This window comes from Solanum stenotomum, chromosome 3, assembly GCF_019186545.1.
Source record: "Solanum stenotomum isolate F172 chromosome 3, ASM1918654v1, whole genome shotgun sequence".
Taxonomy (NCBI): Eukaryota; Viridiplantae; Streptophyta; class Magnoliopsida; order Solanales; family Solanaceae; genus Solanum; species Solanum stenotomum.
The window spans coordinates 30,269,268-30,291,312 of NC_064284.1; the positions used below are offsets into that span (position 1 = coordinate 30,269,268).

At 33.0% G+C, this 22,045-nt stretch overlaps 2 protein-coding genes across 2 annotated transcripts in view; both read left to right on the plus strand.

Moving 5' to 3' along the window:
* Positions 1-22,045, plus strand: part of LOC125857508 (malate dehydrogenase [NADP], chloroplastic) — a 1,084,261-nt gene that overhangs the window by 883,556 nt on the left and 178,660 nt on the right. The gene's annotated exons all lie outside the window — the stretch shown is intronic.
* Positions 15,010-17,022, plus strand: LOC125857524 (non-symbiotic hemoglobin 2). The gene is made up of 4 exons (XM_049537130.1): positions 15,010-15,168; positions 15,400-15,514; positions 16,517-16,633; positions 16,726-17,022. Exons 1-4 carry the CDS (start codon positions 15,071-15,073, stop codon positions 16,867-16,869), a joined length of 474 nt encoding a protein of 157 aa, XP_049393087.1. The 5' UTR covers positions 15,010-15,070; the 3' UTR covers positions 16,870-17,022.

The following is a 22,045-nucleotide window of genomic DNA, read 5'->3' on the forward strand; positions in this document are numbered from 1 at the left end:
AAAGCGTTTGCCTTACGTATTGTTTAATTTATTGACCAAAAGAAATTAGAAGAGTATATATATTTCAGAAGAAAAACTGAGAAAGAAAAAAAAAAGTAGTTAGATGAAAAAGTAGAAGAAATGTCCAGACAGGAAAATTAGGGAAGGAACAGAAAACACCTATAGGAAAAAGTTAAAGAGGAAAGTAGGACTGCAACTCAAGCATCTTGTACTTATTGTGGCTGGAATATTATGGCTCTTGTCTTGTGTGACAAGGAAATTTTGATAGATACCTCCATCTATATATAATAACTATGGTTCTTTTACACATGAAACCAGTAATAATGTTAGTAGTCACTACTTGCACATTGGAATCATATCCTGCAAAATATATATATAGGAGGTGTAGATTGGTTTAATTGTTGGTGTATATGTGCATTTTAATATCAATATTAAATATTAAAGTGTATGATAATTAGTATGTATAAAGTGGAGAAAATGGTGTCATATTCTTGTATATCATGTAACTACTCTACATGTTCTCCGCATTATATCCTGCTAATTATCCATTACACCTCAAATTATTATCCACCATCTTGACACTTACTAGATGAAAAAAAGTACTCCACCTACATAAAAAATACTTTCCTTTTTTTTTTTTTTTTAATGTTGGGTGTATGTTGAAGAGATGAGAGATATTATTGTAACACTCCATAAATTTTTTGAACTAAGACTCGAACCCTTCTTCGTTGTGAGTAGGATTTTACCAAGGAATTTATAATTTCTTAAGTGCTAAGGTCAGGTCACTAGATATAGCACCTTGAGTTCCAAAAAGAATTAAAGAGAATTCATTCAAGTCATTCCTTAGTTCTTTTAAGTTTAGGATTAACTTCAAACGACCATAACTTTCAGTACAGAATGAGTTAGGAGACCCATAAGATATCAAACAAAATATCTTTGAGTCCTCTTTCCAACACACCGAGTTTGCTAATTTTCGAGCTCGTATGAGGAAGATATGGCCTTTTGAAGTCAGGCTATCCATTTAAGAAAAGTTACCCGAAAATAGGACCGGGTAATTTAGTCTTTTCCTTACCCCACTTATTCTAAACGCGAATTTCACCCAATTAAGGGTCTAAACTGATAAGAATCAATTTCATTCATCCCCAAAGTGTTTAGGATTTTTAGAGAGAAGATTCAAAAGGATAAAAAGTTCAAAGTTTCAAGCGTTCGTTCAAGAAATTCAAGATTTCGCCAAGAACCTAGTTCTTTGATGTATGTAAGTTCTCATAGTGTTGGGTTCATTCACCCACACGTCAATATTGTGATTTTTATCCGTAATTTCATTCTTGATGTTGAATGATTTGAGTTCTTGAGGTTTTGTTCTTCATTCCTTGTTAATGGAGTTTGTTGAGTTTTTGAAGTGAGGATCTTGTGAGTAAGTGTAATTCTTGAGTAATTTCGAGTAGATTTTCATGTACTTGAGTTAGGTTGACGAATATAATAAGGTTGGGAAGAATCCAATGAATTTTATATGAATTAGGACCCAAAATCGAACAAGAAAAATTTAAAACTTTCTAAATTTGGGATGGGGCAGCGCGCCAGCAATGCGCCCAATCAGACCCCCAGTAAATAAAGGTTGGGGCAGCGCGCCAGCAGTGCACCCAATCAGGCCCCCAGTAAATGGAGGTCTGGCGCGGCGCGCTAGCAATTCGCCCAATCAGACCCCAATAAATGGGCCATTTTCCTTCTCCGTTCTCGTTCTGTACTTGTTTATTTGAGTCGAAATTTCATTCTCTTCTTAATCCCTACTAATTAAACCTTCATTAATCATCGAGAGATCATTAATAACATGAGTCATAACCCTTGAATTCATAATTCAAATTCAAGGAAGAGTTAAGAGTAAAGTTTGAGAAGTCCGTTTGAGTTTTTTCGAGGAGTCTTCTACAATAACTCATAAATTGTTTCAAGACTCGAGTAAGTGAGTATGAGAATGTATTCATGAGTCTACATTATCATTGAGATCGTTGAGTCAATTCGTTCATGCCCATAAATTCCGCATGAACTCCATAATTTGAGTATCTTTGAGAGGAGTAGCATCTTCAAGTTCTGAGTCTTGAGTATTGAGTTCCTAATCATTTTGGGATTATATCCCTAATCATGGGACTACTACAGTCTACATGTTATCCATGAAAGTCCTTGAGTTGAGTAGTTCATACCCATAATTCCGCATGAACTCTATAAGTCAAGCAGTCTTTAGATAAGAAGTATCATTGAGTCTTTGAGTTAAGTAGTTCATGCCCATAATTCTGCATGAACCATCTGAGTCGAGCATTCTTGAGATGAGTAGTATCATTAATTCCTTGAGTTCTGAAGTTGTTGAGATCCAAGTATTGAGTTATATGCATGGTTATTGAAAACCTTGAATTGAGTCGTTCACGTCCATAATTCGGCATGAACCCTATTTTAAGAAGTCTTTTTACAAATTATTTTAAAACTTGTTTTAAAAACTTGAGCACTGAGTTGAGGAAGAGTAGAGTTGAGTTAATTTCTTTAAAATAATGTAAGGGAACTAAGTATTCCCAAGAGTAAATATTTTTTCATTTAAGATGAGAGGAAACACCGATTTCCAAAAGAGTTCATGAGCAGTTTTGAATACTATCTCTTTTAAGAGAAACCTTTTGAGTAATAATCTCAAAGAATGAGAAATAGGAAATTTTTTCCTTAAAACATAATGAGCTAAGTTATATTTTGGGAGTAGTATTAAGCACCGATATGAGGGAGAGTTCTAACAACTCACAACCCTTATAAACCATGTAGCTAACGTGGGTAGAAAGTGTCATACTTTTTAGATGATTCCTTATTGCTTTTTAACATAGACTAGTGGATCTACTTAGTTAGTAGGTTCTATACCCCGGCAAAGTATAGGACAGTTTTGGCAGCGTGGACTAGACGTTGTATCATCACATAACTTATAATGATGCTTGTCGGTTATGGAATCTCCCAAACAAGCTAAGGTTATTTGGTATCCTTACATACTAATAAGAGTTATTATTGTATTTTCATACAATTGAGTTATTATTGTATCTTTGCATACAACTGAGTTATTATCTATTGTTTTAACAACTTTTGAGATATTGCATCCTTTATTATTGCTTTTATTGTTGAGTTGAGCCCTATTTCTCTAAGTTGAGTTGAAATATGTTTCACAGAGTTGAGTTGAACTATGTTTCACAGAGTTGAGTTAAACTATGTTTCACAGAGTTGAGTTGAACTATGTTTCACAGAGTTGAGTTGAACTATGTTTCACGGAGTTGAGTATCTTATTGTTGAGTTGCCCTATTTCTCTGATTTGAGTTGAACTATGTTTCTTTAAGTTGAGTTGAGATGAGTGAGTGAATTGAGAAGAGGTAAGTATGTTTCTTTTCTATCAGTTCAAGCTTATGTTTATGCTTTATAATTCCCTTTATATGCTCGTACATTTCATGTACTGAGACATTTGGCCTACATCGTTTCATGATGCAAATACATGTATTTAGGAACATCAACAGGCATTTCGTTGAGGTCATGTGATATTTCAGCCAGCTTTGGTGAGCCATCTTATATTCCGGAAGACTTCACCTCTATCTTACAGTTAGCAGTTTTGAAATGTCGTGGGTCTTGTCCCGATATTCTTCTGTAATAGTAGAGGCTTCATATATAGACAAAATTGAGTGGTTTCAGTATGTATCTTCGTTGAGTTTTTTTTACAAATTCTGAGTTCATCTATTGAGTATTGTTTCGATTATTTTAAAGTTGGTAGTTGAGTTATTGAATTTATTTCAGTTTTAACCTTTTGTATGCTTGAGTTAGTCTTCCGCTTGTAGTCAGCTAGGATGAATGTTTGCTTGGGGATCAGCAATGGTTCTCGAGTGCCGGCCACGTCCAGTGTGTAGGCTCGGATCGTGACAATTATGTTGTAGATAAATAAAATAAGAAAAAAAAGGATAAGTATAGGGATACGACACAAGTACAGCCCTAGACTTTGACCGAAATTTCAGAGACACAGCTTAACTAAACTAAAGTCCTATTACCTCCATGAACTCATTTTTTAAAATAATTTTGTACACCTTTTGACTTACGTGGCACACTCCGTGACTCCACGCAGTTGAGGCGCGTGAAGCATATTTGGATACAACGTAAGCCAAAAATGTATACAAAATTACAAAAAATGGGTTTGGGAGGGGGAGGGGGGGGGGGGGTAATAGGACCTTAGTTTAGTTAAGGTGTGTCTTTGGGATTTCGGTCATAGTCTAGGGGGTATTGTACCTTATCCCCCTCAAACTTTTAAAAATTGTATGTATATACCCTCAGTTATACTTTAAGGTTGCATATATCTTTATTCCCTACACTCATACTTTTAGCTCATATATACCCTAATATAATTTACTCAATTTTTAAAATTTTTTTTACCCATAAATTAAGAACTCGCCCATTTACCACAATTTAGCCCACCCTGCAGTCACGACCCAACAATCGAGGTTACGATGGCACACACCCTGAGAATCTAATTTGGTGTGTCAGTCAAAAGAAATAACACATACGAGACTTTCAAAGGGAAGTTAGGCCAAAATCAATGAGAAATGAAAAAAATAACAAGGAGATTCCCAAAATTTGGTATCATAAGCATAAAGAGAGTCTAATACATTTCTATAATCTGGAATACATCTTAAGTCTTCAAAAATAAATCAAAGACTATAAATGATAGAGGGAGGTCAATGACGATCAGGAAAGCAAGATCTCACCATAACTCCGAATGGAAAGAAATCGCTAGATTCGATCAACCGCTATGAAAATCACCATGACTAGGATTTGCATCAAGAAGATAACAGAATTAGGGGTGAGTACAATACACATGTACTTAGTAGGTTAGACCGACTGAGTATAAGCAACCAATCAAGCTTAAGAAACAAACTATGGAATACTTCTACCTGCATATAGAAAAGTCTCATTTCGACATCGGTGCCGCTAATTTATATAGTAACACCGCAAATAAGGTAAACACATAAGGTTACCATTTATACTTGTTGCGTCCAAAAGCACACGCAATGAACCTAGTCAATCAAGTAGTACAACGACTCTTTCGAGCTGAATTATCGAACCCAAAGGACTTCAAATCAACTAACACTAACTTTATTGTAACTAAAATAAATTTACGTATGTGACAAGACAAATTTAGGAATTTGATTGTATCAACTAAATTGAACAATTTCAAATATTAATTACTACAATTAAACAGTTGCAAACAAAGGAATTTCGCAATTTGAGAAATATTCCAGGGTTGTAGCAATACCGATTACAAACATAATAATAACTTATTCTAGCATTCGACAGATTAACCTCATTATTGATTCACAAGGTTGATTTTACGATCATGATCTCCCGACCTCTAATTGCGTACCACCATTGACAACCTAACTACATCGTTGAGCGGGGATAGACATGAACCAATAGCGGAACATTAAGCTATTGTCTTGTACATTAATCAAACACGACATATAGGTATAATCTATCCTATATATGAAACACTCTAAGTTTTACCCTAGAATGAACACGTTTCTCACATTCTTTGTGTATCCCTCTATTCTTCTTTCGAGTTCAAGAGTGGACAATGAGTTTATTTTAATATTGATCAGTCATTAAAATAGTTAAACAAGAATGTAAGTATAAATCATAAGTAAACCCAATTCATGCAAGAAGTAAACACCATTAATCGTAGCTACAACCCTAGAATAATGGAAATTAACAACTCATAGAATGAAACATCATCAAATAATATTCAAAGATCATAGAAGTGTTTACCAAAATGAAAGAGTAGAAGAAAAGCCCTAGAGAATGTCAGCAAAATCGCCCAAATCGTGTTTCCCTTTTTCCTAAAACTGAATAATGATAAAATAATACAACAGGACTATTTTTAGTCTGAAATAAAACATGTGACACAATTCTGCAGTCTAGGTCGCGACGTGGACCTATTCTCTCGCTGCACATTTCGAATAGCCTGAGCCAACTTCGCGAAGTGCGTCCATCGCACATTCCACTGTTTTGTAAAATTCATTTTCCACATGCTAGCTTCAGCTCTGTGACACAAAGTTGCTCCCTCACAAAGTATTTTTCCAACTTTTTAGCCGTTTCTCCTTAGCAACTTCGACTTCTAATCTCCGACCTCATCATAGTGTCCTTTTTCTCTCCTTTTCCTTGTTTTGCACCCTGCAACATCTAATCATATTGGTTAGAGGAAATACGATAAATAGACTCTAAATTGCACTACCGATTAGTAATTTGCTCTCAAAATTAGCTAGATATATGGGATAAATTGGTTATTAGGCGCATAAATACGCCTAAGATCACAACCCCACACTTAAAGCTTTTTTCATCCTCGAGCACTTCCGATCTTTCATGCATACGACGACTCTACTACCCTTCTAACTAAAGACAATCTAACTTCGGCCACAACAACCACATGACTTTCAAAACACGTATGACAACTCTATGCGTTCACTAGGACAACTCATGCAAAATAATCTAGCCTCAAGAATGAACTCTTATAACGCAACAAACTCATGCACATTTTTTGAATACACAGTTACATCAGTTACCAACCTTCATTAAACATGTGCCCTCACCACAAGTGAACACCCTGATTTACTCACAAATTAAAAATTCAAACCATAATGGGTGTGGGAAGCAAATTTCTCTCACACTCTCAAAAGAATTCACATGCCACACCAACGAACCATAGGCTTGCCCTTAGTGTACTGCATCACTACTTTCAAGAATGCGGAAGTTCAAGATTAATTAGGTCTTTTAAGGGTTGTAATGTAGGCTATAGGACGGGTAGGAACTAATTTTGGCTATGAATAGTGACTACATTCCCAAGCACTTTAATACAAGACAATCTTCATTTTGGACCTTCTTTTAATAACCTTCTTCTTAAGCCCCTTTTCTTGAAACCACTCGGTCCTTTGTTGTAAGGCACTTAACATTCATTTCTTCCTGATAATGAAACCATTAGGACACCCCTTTTCGGTGTGGAAAAGACATCGGATTCCATGTTATAGTTCACATGATCTTAAATGTCGGTTAAGGCTACTTCCCACAATAATGATGAACTAAGGTTACTTCAAGAAGTATCTCACAAGTGTTCAAATGTGAGCTTTACTTGCATTGACCATGATTACGATGATGTATTCTAACCTCTTATTTTATGGTTTCAATTTGGTCTTTTCATGACATGAAAGGTCCTTCTTAGCATGATTTTATAACTCTATGCATTGCTATTATACTTTCTATATTTTTGTACAAACGCATACTCTTGCCTACATTCTTAAAAAATGTATGGTTCATCGCTCCTGTTTCTTTATCTCCATGGCTAGAGATCACTTAGTATATATTGAAGATTGGTGAGTCCTCATGTTCCGAGGACCGAGCTTTTATTCCTATTGTCTTTAATTTTCAGTATTGTATGTGATGTACGGGTTACATCACTCTTGATGTACTAGATGTCTTTAAGACTTTGTAGAGTTCCGCTTCGTTTTATAAAACTCTTTATGATATGAATTGTCTTTTAAAATCTCTTGATTTTCTATTATCTTGTATGATGCATGCTAAGTGGCTTGTGTAGAGCCTCTCGGGGTCCTATACACCATGTTATGCCTAGGATACACTTTGAATCGTGACAGACATGAAAAGTAGCGTAAGAATCCAAAACCATCTAGACTTATCACGAACAAGATTAATGACATTTTCATCACAACAAATAAGAAGATCATCATTAGCAACAATAGCAACATAATTTTTATCATCGCCATCTTTCTATTGTTGTCTCATATCTCTCTTATACCTATAACAATATTTTTTCATATGCCCATTCTTGTGGCAATAGTTATATGTGACATTCTTTTATTTAGACTTTGATTTGCCTCTACTTTTATCTTTGTCATTCTGACATCTGAACTTGCTTCTCCCCTGTCTTTAGTAACCAAAATATCGGAGTGTAAAGGTGAAGAAGATGAGCCTTGAGATCTTCTTCGCATCTCTTTATTCAAGACACCACTCTTAGCATATTCTATAATTACAACATCACTAGGAGTAGAATTTCTCAAAGTAATTCGAAGAGCTTCCCAAAAGTATGGCAAAGTATTAAGAAGCCAAAGTCCCTATATCATTTCATCGAACTTTACACAATTGATCAAGAACATCCTGAAAATCATTAATATGATCATAAGTAAGAGTGCCCTCTTTATACATGATGTTCATCCATTATTTCAATAGAAAAAACTTATTATTTCATGTCTTTGAAACATAAAGTGTCTTCTTGAGCTTGTCCCACAGACTTCTGGCATGTGTCTCATTCATAATGTGATTTCTAATATTATCTTCAACCCAATGTCTGATACACCACAAACCTATAAGTGCTCAAATTCTCATTCCCCATTCATCATGGACTGAGGTATAGTAGAAGCAAACACAAGTAAATGCATCTGTTTGATAAATATAAGATCTTTCAACTTGTCTTTTCAAGTATGATAGTAACTACCATTCAATCAAACCACCTTTCTCTTATTTGCCTCCAGCATTCAAATCGATAATCAACAATAATCAAAACTTTGATATCACTTTGTTGAGAAGTGCAAAGCACTACAAAGAATGTCCAACATTATAGCAACATAATAATACCCAAGTCTAAAGTTCAAATTGAACCAATAGAAGACAAACTAAATGAAGCACTACGAAAAATGGACAACAAGTGTACCAACCAAACAAATTCCACATTGTATCATACCCTCTTGTAGGTATTCCCCCCAAATCCCCCAAACCCTTTAAAAAGTCCTACTTGTCTACAAAAAAAAACCGTATACAGTTTTTCACTATCAACCCTTTCAACCTTCTGATTCATCTCAATTTGCCCCAAATCATCAAAACACTATTAATAATAATAATAATAATAATAATAATAAGAAGAAGAAGAAGAAGAAGAAAGACGTGGGAAATAAAATGAATGACTTTTAATCGCCGGAAGTGATAAAATGATGTGATTTTTCCTCTATTTGAACGGAGGGAGACGTGGGAAATAAAATGTGTGACTTTTAATCGCCGGAAGTGATAAAATGATGTGATTTTTCCTCTATTTGAACGGAGGGCGTAAATAAGGGAATAAAGCAAAATAAAAAAAATCAATAAAAGATGAATGAGAATTCAGTCTTTTAAAAGATAAATGAGAATCCTATCTTCGTGTGGCGTCATGTCATCGCGTTTAATATATATATATATAAAAGCCAACAAGAAAAGGATTAACTCTGCAATACTTAATTGTACAACAAGTTGTGTGAGTTGTACTATTTATATAGGCTACAAACAGTTGTAGCTGCTTGTACAAAAGGCATTAATAATTATATTCTATATTTTATTACCCCTTCTTTAGAAGTGACAGTTGATAAGGATGAACATTGCATCAAAATATGGTACAAGAAGCAATGTAAATTGTACTTCGAAAAGGACTTGGGCTAAAAGAATAAGGTTAAAATAGTAAGTTCACTTTAGTTACTTATTATATTTTCCAAAAGTGTATAGCATATACTTTGGTGTATCACTACTTTTTATGTAAAAAAAGTGGAATATCCATTTTATTATTCATTCTCACCGCTGCTTTTACTCTTTCTTCTCTGCATCGCAACTTCCATGGAAGATTGACAATCATTTTTAATCTCCAACGGAGCTAATTAACTTTACTTCATATTCTCACTCGACTTCTCAAGTTCTTTGAGTTGTTTACTTGGTAAGTATTTTGTATGATATTGGCCATTTACTTAACAAATCTTTAGTCTTTTTTGTCCATTATTTATCGTGTTTATGCTTCCTATTATTCTGCAAATTTTTCTTATTTTAGGCCTTCCACAATTTTTCTTGGATTCTTTTGAGTTTTGATAGATGCCTCTTTGTATGTTGAAATTTGATGTAAAGGTTATGGGTACATGCATGCTTTCTTAATTGATTTTGTGCATGCATATTTTTTTCCCAATATTTTGCAGTTTTATTAGTATTTTCTTATCAATATGATACTTTTTGCAGATAATTAATGGCTTGATGCGGTCATATATATGTTTGAGAAAATTTCTCCACGAAGGTAAGACTTGTGTGCTATGAAGAGAGATTAATTCCAAGAGTTTATTGTTTTGACAAATGATTCAAAGCTAATGAAGTTGAACGGTGGACTTAGGTGAGTAGACATTTTTTCCGTAATATCTTTTTTCATATAATATTTTCCCCAAAAAAATGATTAATCTTTATATGTTAAAGCCTCTTTGAGGTGATTTAATTTTCCTGTGATATCACAACTTTCAGGTGATTGTTGAGAAAGAATTTGAGTTACCGAATCATTTCCTGCTGCCATGAAATTAGCAGTGATATCGAAGGCTGGAAATTCAGGATAATCTTTCACTATTAATTTTTTTGTTGTTGGAACTACATTTAATTTTCGGAAAAAATCAGCTACTAATGTAGTAGGTTGAAGGGGTATTCAAAGAAAAATTGTTTAAGTTACATAGTCAGAAGGACCAACAGGTTGAATCAGGCGAAAGAGTTGATTTCAGGTTCTCCAATTTTCAAGTTTTGCTACTCTATATGCATGTGATCTTATACTTTCTCGAAGCTTCTGTTTCATGTGTTCATATTAGTTAGATACAACTGATAGTGTTAGAAATATTTTTCATTTGATCAATTCAGAAAAATTGAACATAAGAAATCTAAAATAAGAGTGGTAATTTGAGTATGTAATATAACAATACTGTGTTAAAGTGCTGTCATATGCTTCTTATAGAGTAATATACTCTTCATGTTTTCTCTTCTATTTGTAGCATAATATTTTTTCATTAGAAATTTGTGTCATGATCATTGGTTCATCTTGGATTAAGTTGTTACACTTTCTAAAACAAATAAATCAATTGTTGAAAAATATACCTTTAAGATTTTCTACCACTAATTGATATTATTAATTCTTTGTGTTTTGCTTACTGTCTTTGCAGGTTTGACAAATTAAATAGTTTTAAAAATGGAGGTTTTTTAGTCCAAGTATGAGCTCTAAAATGTTTGTGACCATCTTCCGCAACACTTTTAGCTAATTTAATCTCCATTCGTTTTCTGAGTATTTTTACTCTTTCCATGTCCCTCAATAGAAGTAAAACAAATATTTATTTTGTATTTCATGAGAGACAATTTGTATATGAGATATAGATAAGACGAAGAGAAGCTGACATTTTTAATATGTGCTCTTTCTACGACGTCCAGATTAAGAAGCATAAGGATAGGTAGAGCATGAGCTCTTGAAGAGTAAGTTGTTCTATTATATGTTAATGCAATAAAATGATTTTCTTAGTGGTTTATACAACACCAAGGTAATATTATGTTATTGAAACTCAAGGGCTAATTTGATTGTAAACTGTGGGCAACCCAAAGTAAGGGATGAATTTTTTATTTTAGAACTACATATATTTTTTCTATGCCTTGAATTACATTTAGCCATCATGCTTGAGGGCTCAAAAACTTCATTTGTTATCTCAGGTACAGATAATTGCTCATGGTATGCCTTTTCAGCTGAGATCACAGGGGCATATGATACCAGGTTTTTAGTAATGTCTACATTGATGGCTCCATCAAACCATAAGGAAGTGGTCAATGATGATATGATTTGCAGTTTTGGTCTTTTTATACAAATGTTTAAGAGTACATTTACCTGAATTTTCATTTTTGCAAAATAGGAGGATTGACAATAATCTAAATTAAATTTTACTTAAAACATTATTTTTTGCACATATGGTAACAATATAACGCCAATGTTATACAAACAATTCTTAATTATAATTTATTTATTTCAATGACACGTTGGGCACGTGCGATGCACGAGCATCATCCTTCTAGTATATATAGAAAGAGAGAGAGATAATTGTAATTAAATATTTCAATACGATATTTGGTAATTTATTCTTATAAATATAAATATTAAATACTATATAGAATATTAAATATTTGGAAAATGCATACTAAATATGTTAAGAATACCCACATCGGAAAATGGGTGGAAATTTGGTCTCCTTATATGAACTTTGGACAATCCTCCTTTCATAAGATAGCTTTTGAGGTTGAGTTAGACCCAAGATCCATCTTTACATGGTATTAGAGTCAGAGGGATGTTGGCCCCCCATATTATCATGTCTACGCTCCAGTTAACGAGGTATGGACGTGGGGCGAGTGTTAAGAATCCCCACATCGAAAAAGGGGTGGGAATTTGATCTTCTTATATGGTCTTGGACAATCCTCCCATGCATAAGCTAGTTTTTTAGATTGAATTAGCTAGGCCCAAAATTCATCTTTACAAAATACCGTATCAAAATCATAATATAAAATTATTATGTCAAAATTTTCAATATAAATTTTAATCCAATAACATGATAATTATCAAAAAAATATTCACATCCCTAATCACAGCTAGACAAAAATGTATTCATAGATAGTTGAAAAATTGAGAAGCAGTGACCTTAAACAACTCCAAAGAGCCAAGAGTGATTGATACGAATCTCAAAAATCCTACTTCCAATAATTTCAACTGGGAAATTGATTAATTATTAATTATATGATTTTAATTATTATTATTATTATTGATTCTAACTGTCTGGGTGACTTGCTTATAGGCCTATATTGTTATAATATTAAATTATATTAATTTGACTTCATTATTCAAAAAAATAAGTCATAAATATTTTAGAGCACGACATAGAATGATAATGATAACAACATTTTATAACAATTATCATTTCTGTTTCTATATTTCTTTAAAATTAAATAATAACTTATAATTTTTTAAAACTTCTAGAATTAAAATTTAAAAATTATATGTGTTCATGCTTATTTTAATATTAATATAATATTATATCAAGCGCATACATCACATCAAATAACTGATATCAATGCTTTTGCTTGGTGTTGGGTAGGATAATAGTTCCTCATTGTTTTTATAAATTAATTTTTCAGTGCCTCTCCCCAACATCATGTCTGACATAGGCGGTGTTAAAAGCATTAATCTCTCCCTTATTTGTATTTTTTCTAATATTAACCTTTGATCTGATATAACATTGTCATCAACTTAGACTTTCATTAAACACAATCATGAGACATTGACAATTCGCTCGTAATTTTTTTACGATCTTTCAAGTTCAAGTAAATTATTTTGTCATTAGATCTCTAACGAATGTTAAATAAAAGAAAAGCACACGAAAATTGTCAAAATAACTTTTATATTGCTCAATACTTATATGTCATATTTATAAGTTAGTCATATATTTAGAATTATCTACCGTGCTAGAGAAAATTTTAAGGACCTTTCATAAAATTTAAGAAATTGTAAAATTACATATTTCATCTATGGACTAGTCTACTTCGTATGTACAAAGACAACTTTATGCTATGTGCCACCTAAGTGACGTAATGACTTTGCAGATTATCACTTACAATATATAAATAAACAATGTATATAATTTTTAGAAATGATAGTTTTACCCAATATCGTCCTCCTCACGCTTCTACATAAATAGAAATTAACATCCTCCAAACATGATATTGTTTGAATGTCGGAAGTCAATTTTTTTTTTTATATATTTTAACAATATTTAACTTATTTTTAAATATATAAATTTTATTTTAGAAAATTAAAAAATTCAATATCCAACTTCACAATTAAAATTAAAAAATAAACTCCCCACCTCACCCCAATGTGAATAGAGACAAAGAAAATGATATAATTATATTTATCTATCTTGGACAAATGTTCAAAGAATCATATCTTATGAGCAAAGGTGTGACGTAGTGGTTCTTATTTTTGTAACTAGATAATGTTGTTCGTGCTATTCACGGGCCCAATAATATAAATGGTATGTTTTGGGGCTAATAATCGAGTTTTTGAAGCGATTGTTTGTGTGGATAAAGGAATAAGTTTTTTTTATCACAAACCTGTACTTTCTTTGACGCTATTTAAGGCATAATAAGACTATCCGCATAAAACATTTTGTAAATATTTTATGTTGTCAATTATCATGATTTATAGGATTTTTACGATAGATTCAATCAGTGGAATTTTTTGTATTTTTTTCAAAACATATTTTATGTTGTCAATTATCATGATTTATAGTATTTTTTTACTCAATTTTTAAATATAAAAAAATAAGACAAATAAATTAAAATGGACCCAATATATGTTATTTTTGTTGTCTCAATTTATGTGACACAAATGAAATTTGGAGAGTCATCCAAATTTTCATATTTTTTTAAAAATGTTTTAAATTATTAATTATTGCGATTTATAATATTTTTATGTTACTTTGAAATAACGTACATTACTGGTCACTTTGTCCTAATTTATGTGATATGGATAAAATTACAAAATTAACCCTTTTAAAATGTCTTTCAGATATTTTAAGTTGTTAATTATTATTATTTATAATACTTTTTTGGTAATTTTAAAATAATATGCGTTATTTTTTCTGTCCCAATATATGTGAGCCTGATAGAATTCTGAGAGTCAACCTATTTTATTATATAGCTTTTAAATATTTTAAATTGGTAATTATTGTAATTTTTAATGCTTTTTAAGTCATTTGTAAATGATACATGTTGCTTCCTTGATTGAGACTTTTCCATTTGTGACATATATATATTATTTTAAAAGGGAGTTTATGCCCAAGTTCTACTATATAATAAATATAATATATAATATTTAAGAAAGCCCCAATCTTGAATATTATATATTATACTTGGGCATATAGTAGAATTTAAAAGTCCCACAAGTATAATATATAATATTGAAGATTGGAAAAAGTCCCAATCTTGAATATTATATATTATACTTGACCCTAAACTCCCTTTTATAATATAGTAGAATATATATATATATAATTGTTTGTACATTTCATTTTTCTTTTTTTGCCTATTTTTAAAGATAACTAAACAGTTGTACAAGTATAAATAGTTAAGGATGCTTTGGTAAAGGATAGAAATAAGAGAATAGAAGATGGGGTTCACAGATAAACAAGAAGCTTTGGTGAAGGATTCATGGGAATTCATGAAGCAAGACGACATTCCTCAACTTAGTCTTCGTTTCTTCTCATTGTAAGTAACGTAACTAATGCTATTTGCTTTAACTTTTTGTTTAACATAAAGACGTACAGTGATAAATTCAAAATTTAGAGTTATTCGATTCTGAGGATCTATATAGTAAATTTTGTGGAATTAGTAGCGTCTAGTCTAGATCTGCCTGTGTATATGTAGATTCATGTCATGTGTACATGTACATCGATCTTTTCTCCCCTAGCTAATTGGGATTCAAATATTAATTGGTAGGATCCTGGAGATAGCACCAGCAGCAAAGAACATGTTCTCATTCTTGAAGGACTCTGATGAACTTCCTCAGAACAATCCCAAGCTTAAAGCTCATGCTGTTAAGGTTTTCAAGATGGTTAGTTATATATATTTCCCTTCATTGTCATGGATTTATTCTTTGTAGAAACTTCCTAAGTTGTACGGACTCTTCACTTTTCATGATGCATTCGTGTCGGATTCTCCAAGAATATATTCCTTCAGTTCAATAATATTTGTTCACTATTGACTTAACACATTCCTTAAAAAGTACTCCCTCCGTTTTTTTAAAAAAATGACCTAGTTTGACTTGACACGAAATTTAAAAAAATAAAGAAGACTTGAATCTTGTAGTCTTAAATTAAAGTTATGTCAAATGTACAAAATTGTCCTTTAATCTTGTGGCCTTAAACATGTCACGTGGAAAACTGAAATTAAAATGTTATCAAAAAAAGAAAGCTCATTCTTTTTGAAACTGACTAAAAATGAAAGGATGTCATTCTTTTTTAAACTGAAGGAGTAATAAATAATAGGAGTAATATTACTACATTACCTTTTGAATATATTAAATTTAATGTTTTGGAAATATATTAGATGTGAATAGTATTTAATAGTAAAGGTAAAACAAACCCAAAAAGATAAATTTATTTCTTGATTTTCCAAACTAGACAAGTATTATTGAACAATTATTTTTAGGATAATGAATAAGTAAAATTGAACAGAGAAAATACTACTTTTAGCTAACCGGACACATACCCTTTGATATTTTTAAAAAGCCCAAAGTATACAATCTCATCACCACTCTCCGTACCTCATATTTCCCAACTACAAATTAAACGATAAGGAACGTGGCATGCACATGATCTCTACTTGTCTTCTTATACGGATGACTTGACTATTTGGAATTTTCTTAAAAGTTTAACTTATTATTCATTTTATATGACGCTCCTTACATAATTATTAATAGTAGTATGGTTCTAAATAGGGGGTGTTCACCGTTTGAGTAATGAACGATTTGAATAAAAAATCGAATTGTAATTCTTTTGTTATGGGCTAAAAAGTAGTGAAAAAAATAATCTTAGATTACTTGTTTTGTGGAAAGACATGTGAATCGGCGATTCAACTTCGGGAAAAGGGAGAAGTGGTGGTAGGTGAAACTACTCTCAAGTACTTGGGATCCATCCATCTTCAGAAAGGAGTTGCTGATCCTCATTTTGAGGTACGTAATTTATTTTGTTTACATATACACTGCTCCCTTCCCTTCGTCAACACGCATATTAAGAAATGATAAATAAAAGAGTTGATTCGTAGGTAGTAAAAGAAGCACTGTTGAGAACAGTCGAAGAAGCAATGGGAAAGAAATGGAACGATGAGATGACAGAAGCATGGGCTGAAGCATATGACCAATTAGCTGCTGCCATCAAAGCCGAGATGCACGCTGAAGCTGCTGCCTAGTCCTACTAATTGCCTTTTATTATTTAAAAAAGTGTGTCATGCTGCCTATGCCTATATTGGCTTACTTAGCTATTCTTAATTTTCAATTCCCTAAATCAATTGAAAGTGTGTCTTTGATGAAAATGGAACATATAATTTATAATAAAAATAAAAGTATATATATAAAAAAATAATGTGTTTGACTCGTGAAAAGGAAGGAAAGCAATCAAGTTTCATGGTCATTCATTATATTATCAATAAAAGTGCATAAAAAATCATATGTTTGACTCATAAAAGGAAAGGAAAGCAATCAAGTCTCACGGTCACTCATTACATTATTAACGATAATGCATATTTATTTAGCTCATGAAAAGGAATCAAATTTGTACGTGAGAATATATGTTTATCAATAACCTAATCTATTAATGTCAAACATTGACAAATGATTTTCCATATGTAATATATTTCTGACCATATCAAATACTCCATTTGTTCTTATTTACTTGTTTATTCTGATTTGACACACTTATTAAGAAAATAATAGTTGACATAGTGAATTTATCATTTTACTCCTATTAATTGATATAATTCCAAAAATCAATTTACTCATTAAAAAGGTTTTATATTTTGGAGCATAGTTGAAGAGGAAAAATTAAAAATCTCATACATCACACTAGTTAAAAAGTAGGAGGGAAGGGGGAAGAAAATTATGAAGAGCAATTTTGGAGGGTGGCCAAAACGCTCCACGACAATGAGTATGTCTCCATCTGCCGGATAAAAGGACCACAGTTATGGAAATTTGACCACAAAAATTCAAATTCTAAGAAAAGGGATTCTCCAACATCACAAGTTTAAATGTTTAATATACATTTAAATTTTACTTTTATACTTCTAACTTTTTACCTTCACTTTTTTGTTTGGACATGTAAGTTAAGAGAATGGAGAATATAAAATCAGGTTTTGTGGGGTAGTGAGTATTTTTTACATACTTAATTAGAGGTGTTGGTGAAATTATTAATTAAAATTAAAAATAAAATGAAGAAAATAAATTATTTTTAAGTTGAAGCGTGAATTTCTTGCTCTCTTTGAGAAGATTCAGGCTCATTGCAACAATTTTTTTCATCGATCCAGTAGTAATCTTCTTGACTTGTCCCCTCCAAAGTACAATAGTTCAATCACAATGTACAACTCAACAAACTCTGTACACGAGTTGAGTCCAAAACTCCACCAAAAAAACACATTTTCTTTAACTAGATAAAACTTTTTTCTCTAGTAACTTTATTGCACTCTATATTTTTATTGCATCAGTATTATAAATGCGAAATTTTTCCTGTATTGAATAGGAAAAAGGTGAGGTAATAATGTGAATAAATGAATGAAAGAATTACGACATAGAAATTATATGAATTATGAGGTATAAAAATATTAAATAATAAATAAATAATGAGTAAGAAGTTATATAGGGAATTACCAATAGAAATTGTCAATTAGTTACTCCAAATAATCTTTAACATAAAGGGATGAGCTGAAATGCAAACACATATGAGTCATGAGACTCTTCATATTACATAATACTAATGCTAAAATGCCATATAAATATAACAATTTCTCACTCAATTTAATCCTAATAATATATATGAACCGTATATGTAGTTATATATATAATAATCCCAAACAACATTCGATATTTTCATATTTTTTATATATATATATCAAATTTTATTTAATTTTTGAATTTCTGTTATTAATTATATCCCTTTTATGAATCTTCCACCGAATTGTTTCAGAATTTATTACTCCAGTAGTAGTTATGCATACATATTGCTAGATTAGGTAGCAGGACGAAACCCTATGTTACAACATCACCAATCTTGTTGTTTACCTACGTCACCTATCTAATAATAATAATAAAAAATCGACAACAATAACATAATCAGTGTAATCCTACGTTGGGATGTGTGTACACAAAGTTACTACTATACTGTGAAGGTAGAGAGGTTGTTCCCGATAGACCATAGTGAAGAAGATTACCACTATACTTTGGCCTATTGTAAGAGTGCAAGCGTGATGTATGGATTAGGCACACGTCACGAGTTCATATCCTTAACGGTGATAAAAGCCTGATATTTAAGTGGAGAAAAATAAAGGTACGTGTGAGCTGGTCTATTATCTATCGAGATTCAAAGTGTGCACAACCTAGCCCTCAGGATTTCTCAAAGAACAATTATATTGAAACATAATTGGAATAACAATGCAATGAACTCATTAGTCATCAAGCTGCTGTTAGTTCAATCTATCAATGCTGGTTGTAGGGAAGCAATGGTACAAACTAAATCTGAAGGATAATATTTGTCTTGAGACAAGGTTAATCTTGTCATTCTAGTAATATTAAATAAGAGAGTCTATTTGTTAAAAGAAGATTACTACATACGTGATGATGGTGTGCTTATTTACATTAAACCTTTTCTTAGTAATATATATATATATATTATTTTGAGCGAAGAAGAATATGAATGGTGTTATTGTCACACCCCGAGCCTACATTCTAGGCGTAGCAGCACTCGAGAACATCGTTGGTCCCCACTCCCCAGGCGAACCCTTTAGTTTTGACGGTGAATTAGGACATGTGATTAGAACATGTAGGAATTCTCAAAGGTAAATGGAACCTATAGGAGCTAATACAAAGAATATAAACGTAGCCACGACTTAAAGAAAACACGTCCGAATGAAACACAGAAGGAGTAGGCCAGGCGACCCCTGGCGCACTGCTGGCATGGGGCGTGTCATGCCCCAAACTCAAGGGATGCAACTGGCTCCTAATGTCAAAACTTAGGCCTAAGCCGACCCTGCTGAACCATTTGCTACTAGCGCATAACAACCATACACAATCAAGAAAACAAACAAGTATATCTCGACTTAAAATTAAGCCCTCGACCATCAAGGCCATGGCAACATATATATAAAAGAAACAACTACTCCTAAGAGTTCATATAAAGAAATAGACAACTAGCACAGAAGTCCTAATTGGGACGTCAAGGTCACCATGATCTCTATACCGAAACTTAAAACATGTATATATCAAGACAATACATCAAACAACTAACAAACTTCAGCAAACCAACAAACTAGACCAGCATGGCCATAACGTAGCTATACACTCCACACACTAGTCTGCATGCCTCTAAGAGTAGTAATGATTGGTGGGACAGGGCCCCAACCTACCCATAAAAATATATACAACAAAAGCTAACAAACCTCCCAACTCTGGCAGCTCCGGAGGAAAGGGGCTAGCCAACTGGATATAAGTCAATCCTGTTGTTGAGGAGGTCTACTAGGTCGTTTGCTGGGACCTGCAGGCATGAATGCAGTACGCCCAGACAATGGGGCATTATGAGCATGTATCTTAATATACTGGGAGTAATCCAATAAATAAATCAAGGATAAGATAAGTGTACTGACCTGCTCCTAAATCTAAACATATAAAAAATAATAAAACAACAACCTAACCAAGCCCCCATAAGCTCGGTAGGTGGAAACAACACACAATACCACCTACCCAGACCCCCATAAGCCCAAGAGGTGCCAATCAGTCTATATACCCCTATCGGTAGTCGCCTAGCCTCGTAGGCAGTCACATATCCCTCTTAGGCAATAATATAGCCCCATAGGCAGCACGTAGNGCTCGGTAGGTGGAAACAACACACAATACCACCTACCCAGACCCCCATAAGCCCAAGAGGTGCCAATCAGTCTATATACCCCTATCGGTAGTCGCCTAGCCTCGTAGGTAGTCACATATCCCTCTTAGGCAATAATATAGCCCCATAGGCAGCACATAGCTCTCTTAGGCATCAATATAGCTTATAGACAACTCATAGCCCTCTTAGGCAACAACATGTCCCTGTAGGCAGCACATGGCTTTCTTAGGCGTCAATATTGCCCCGTAGGAAACTCATAGCCCTTCTACGTATCAATATATCCCCGTAGGCAACTCATAGCCCTTCTAGGCATCAATATAGCCCTGTATGCAGAACATAGCCCTTCTAGGCATAAATCACATTCCTGCAGCTAACCACAATAGCCCCAAGGGCAACAATAACCATCTAATAGGCTAAAAGCGAGCAATTTAGCTATAAGCAACCTATACGAATAGCCTCTAAGTCGTGTCCGACATAGGGACACTACTAACTGAATATGAATCCCGACAAGGGATGATTATATCCACTCGAGCAGCCAACAATCAACAATAATGGTTACAAGTATAATAATGATAACAACCCAATTACATTGCTCCCTTTAAGGAAACATGTCGTAAGAAGGGAATAACTTTAACATACATTTTTTTGTTGAATTCACGTGGCCTAACGACTTTTTCTCACAACCCCCCTACATATTACAACAAGGCAGGACCATAATAAACACACAAGAATAGAAGATACCACGATAATCCGATAAAAGATATGTATTTTCGTCGTAAATTGCTATTTTTGGCATATCAAAGCTAGAGTCGATGAAATAAGGGTCTTACTTTGATCTTAAGTTCATAATACACCTCAAAACCTTAAAATATGTCCAAACCCTTGTTGTCCCAACACCAAAGTATGATATGCTACGAAATCGATAAAATAAATTATACCATGATGATGATCTCAATGCGTAGAACAACTTTCGTCAAGGACTTGAGTCGAGAAAATCAATAATTTGGTTGATCCTAGAAGTGGGTTTTCTAAGTTTTCAAGTTCTTAACTAAAATTGAAACGACCCCAAAAATGCCCGAAAATGTGCTTCGGAAGCACCTATAATTGTAATTTCCATATATCTCAAAATCCGTGCATGATTTCGGAAATTCGACTTCATATTCTTATTTAGGGGGTCAAATTGAGTGGAAAATGGGTCTAACCCGAATTTTAGAGCAACCGTATCAAAATTCGAAAATCGCAAAAAATGCGATTTGGAGGGTCAACTTTAAAGAGGCGTATCTCTTAGCACACAAGGAACTGGAAGGGCCACTACCTATTAAATTAAAGCCCTTCGAGTTAGATTTCCAATGCAATTGGTTTCACCTCATTCCGATTTAGGATGAAGGAGTTATGACCATTTTCGTAAAACCTGTCCGGGCAGAATTGCAATTTCCAGTAGCTGTTTTTTTTTAAAGCCTCATTTTTTTTTGGCTAAGTGTTGGGGCGTTTTTTTTTTT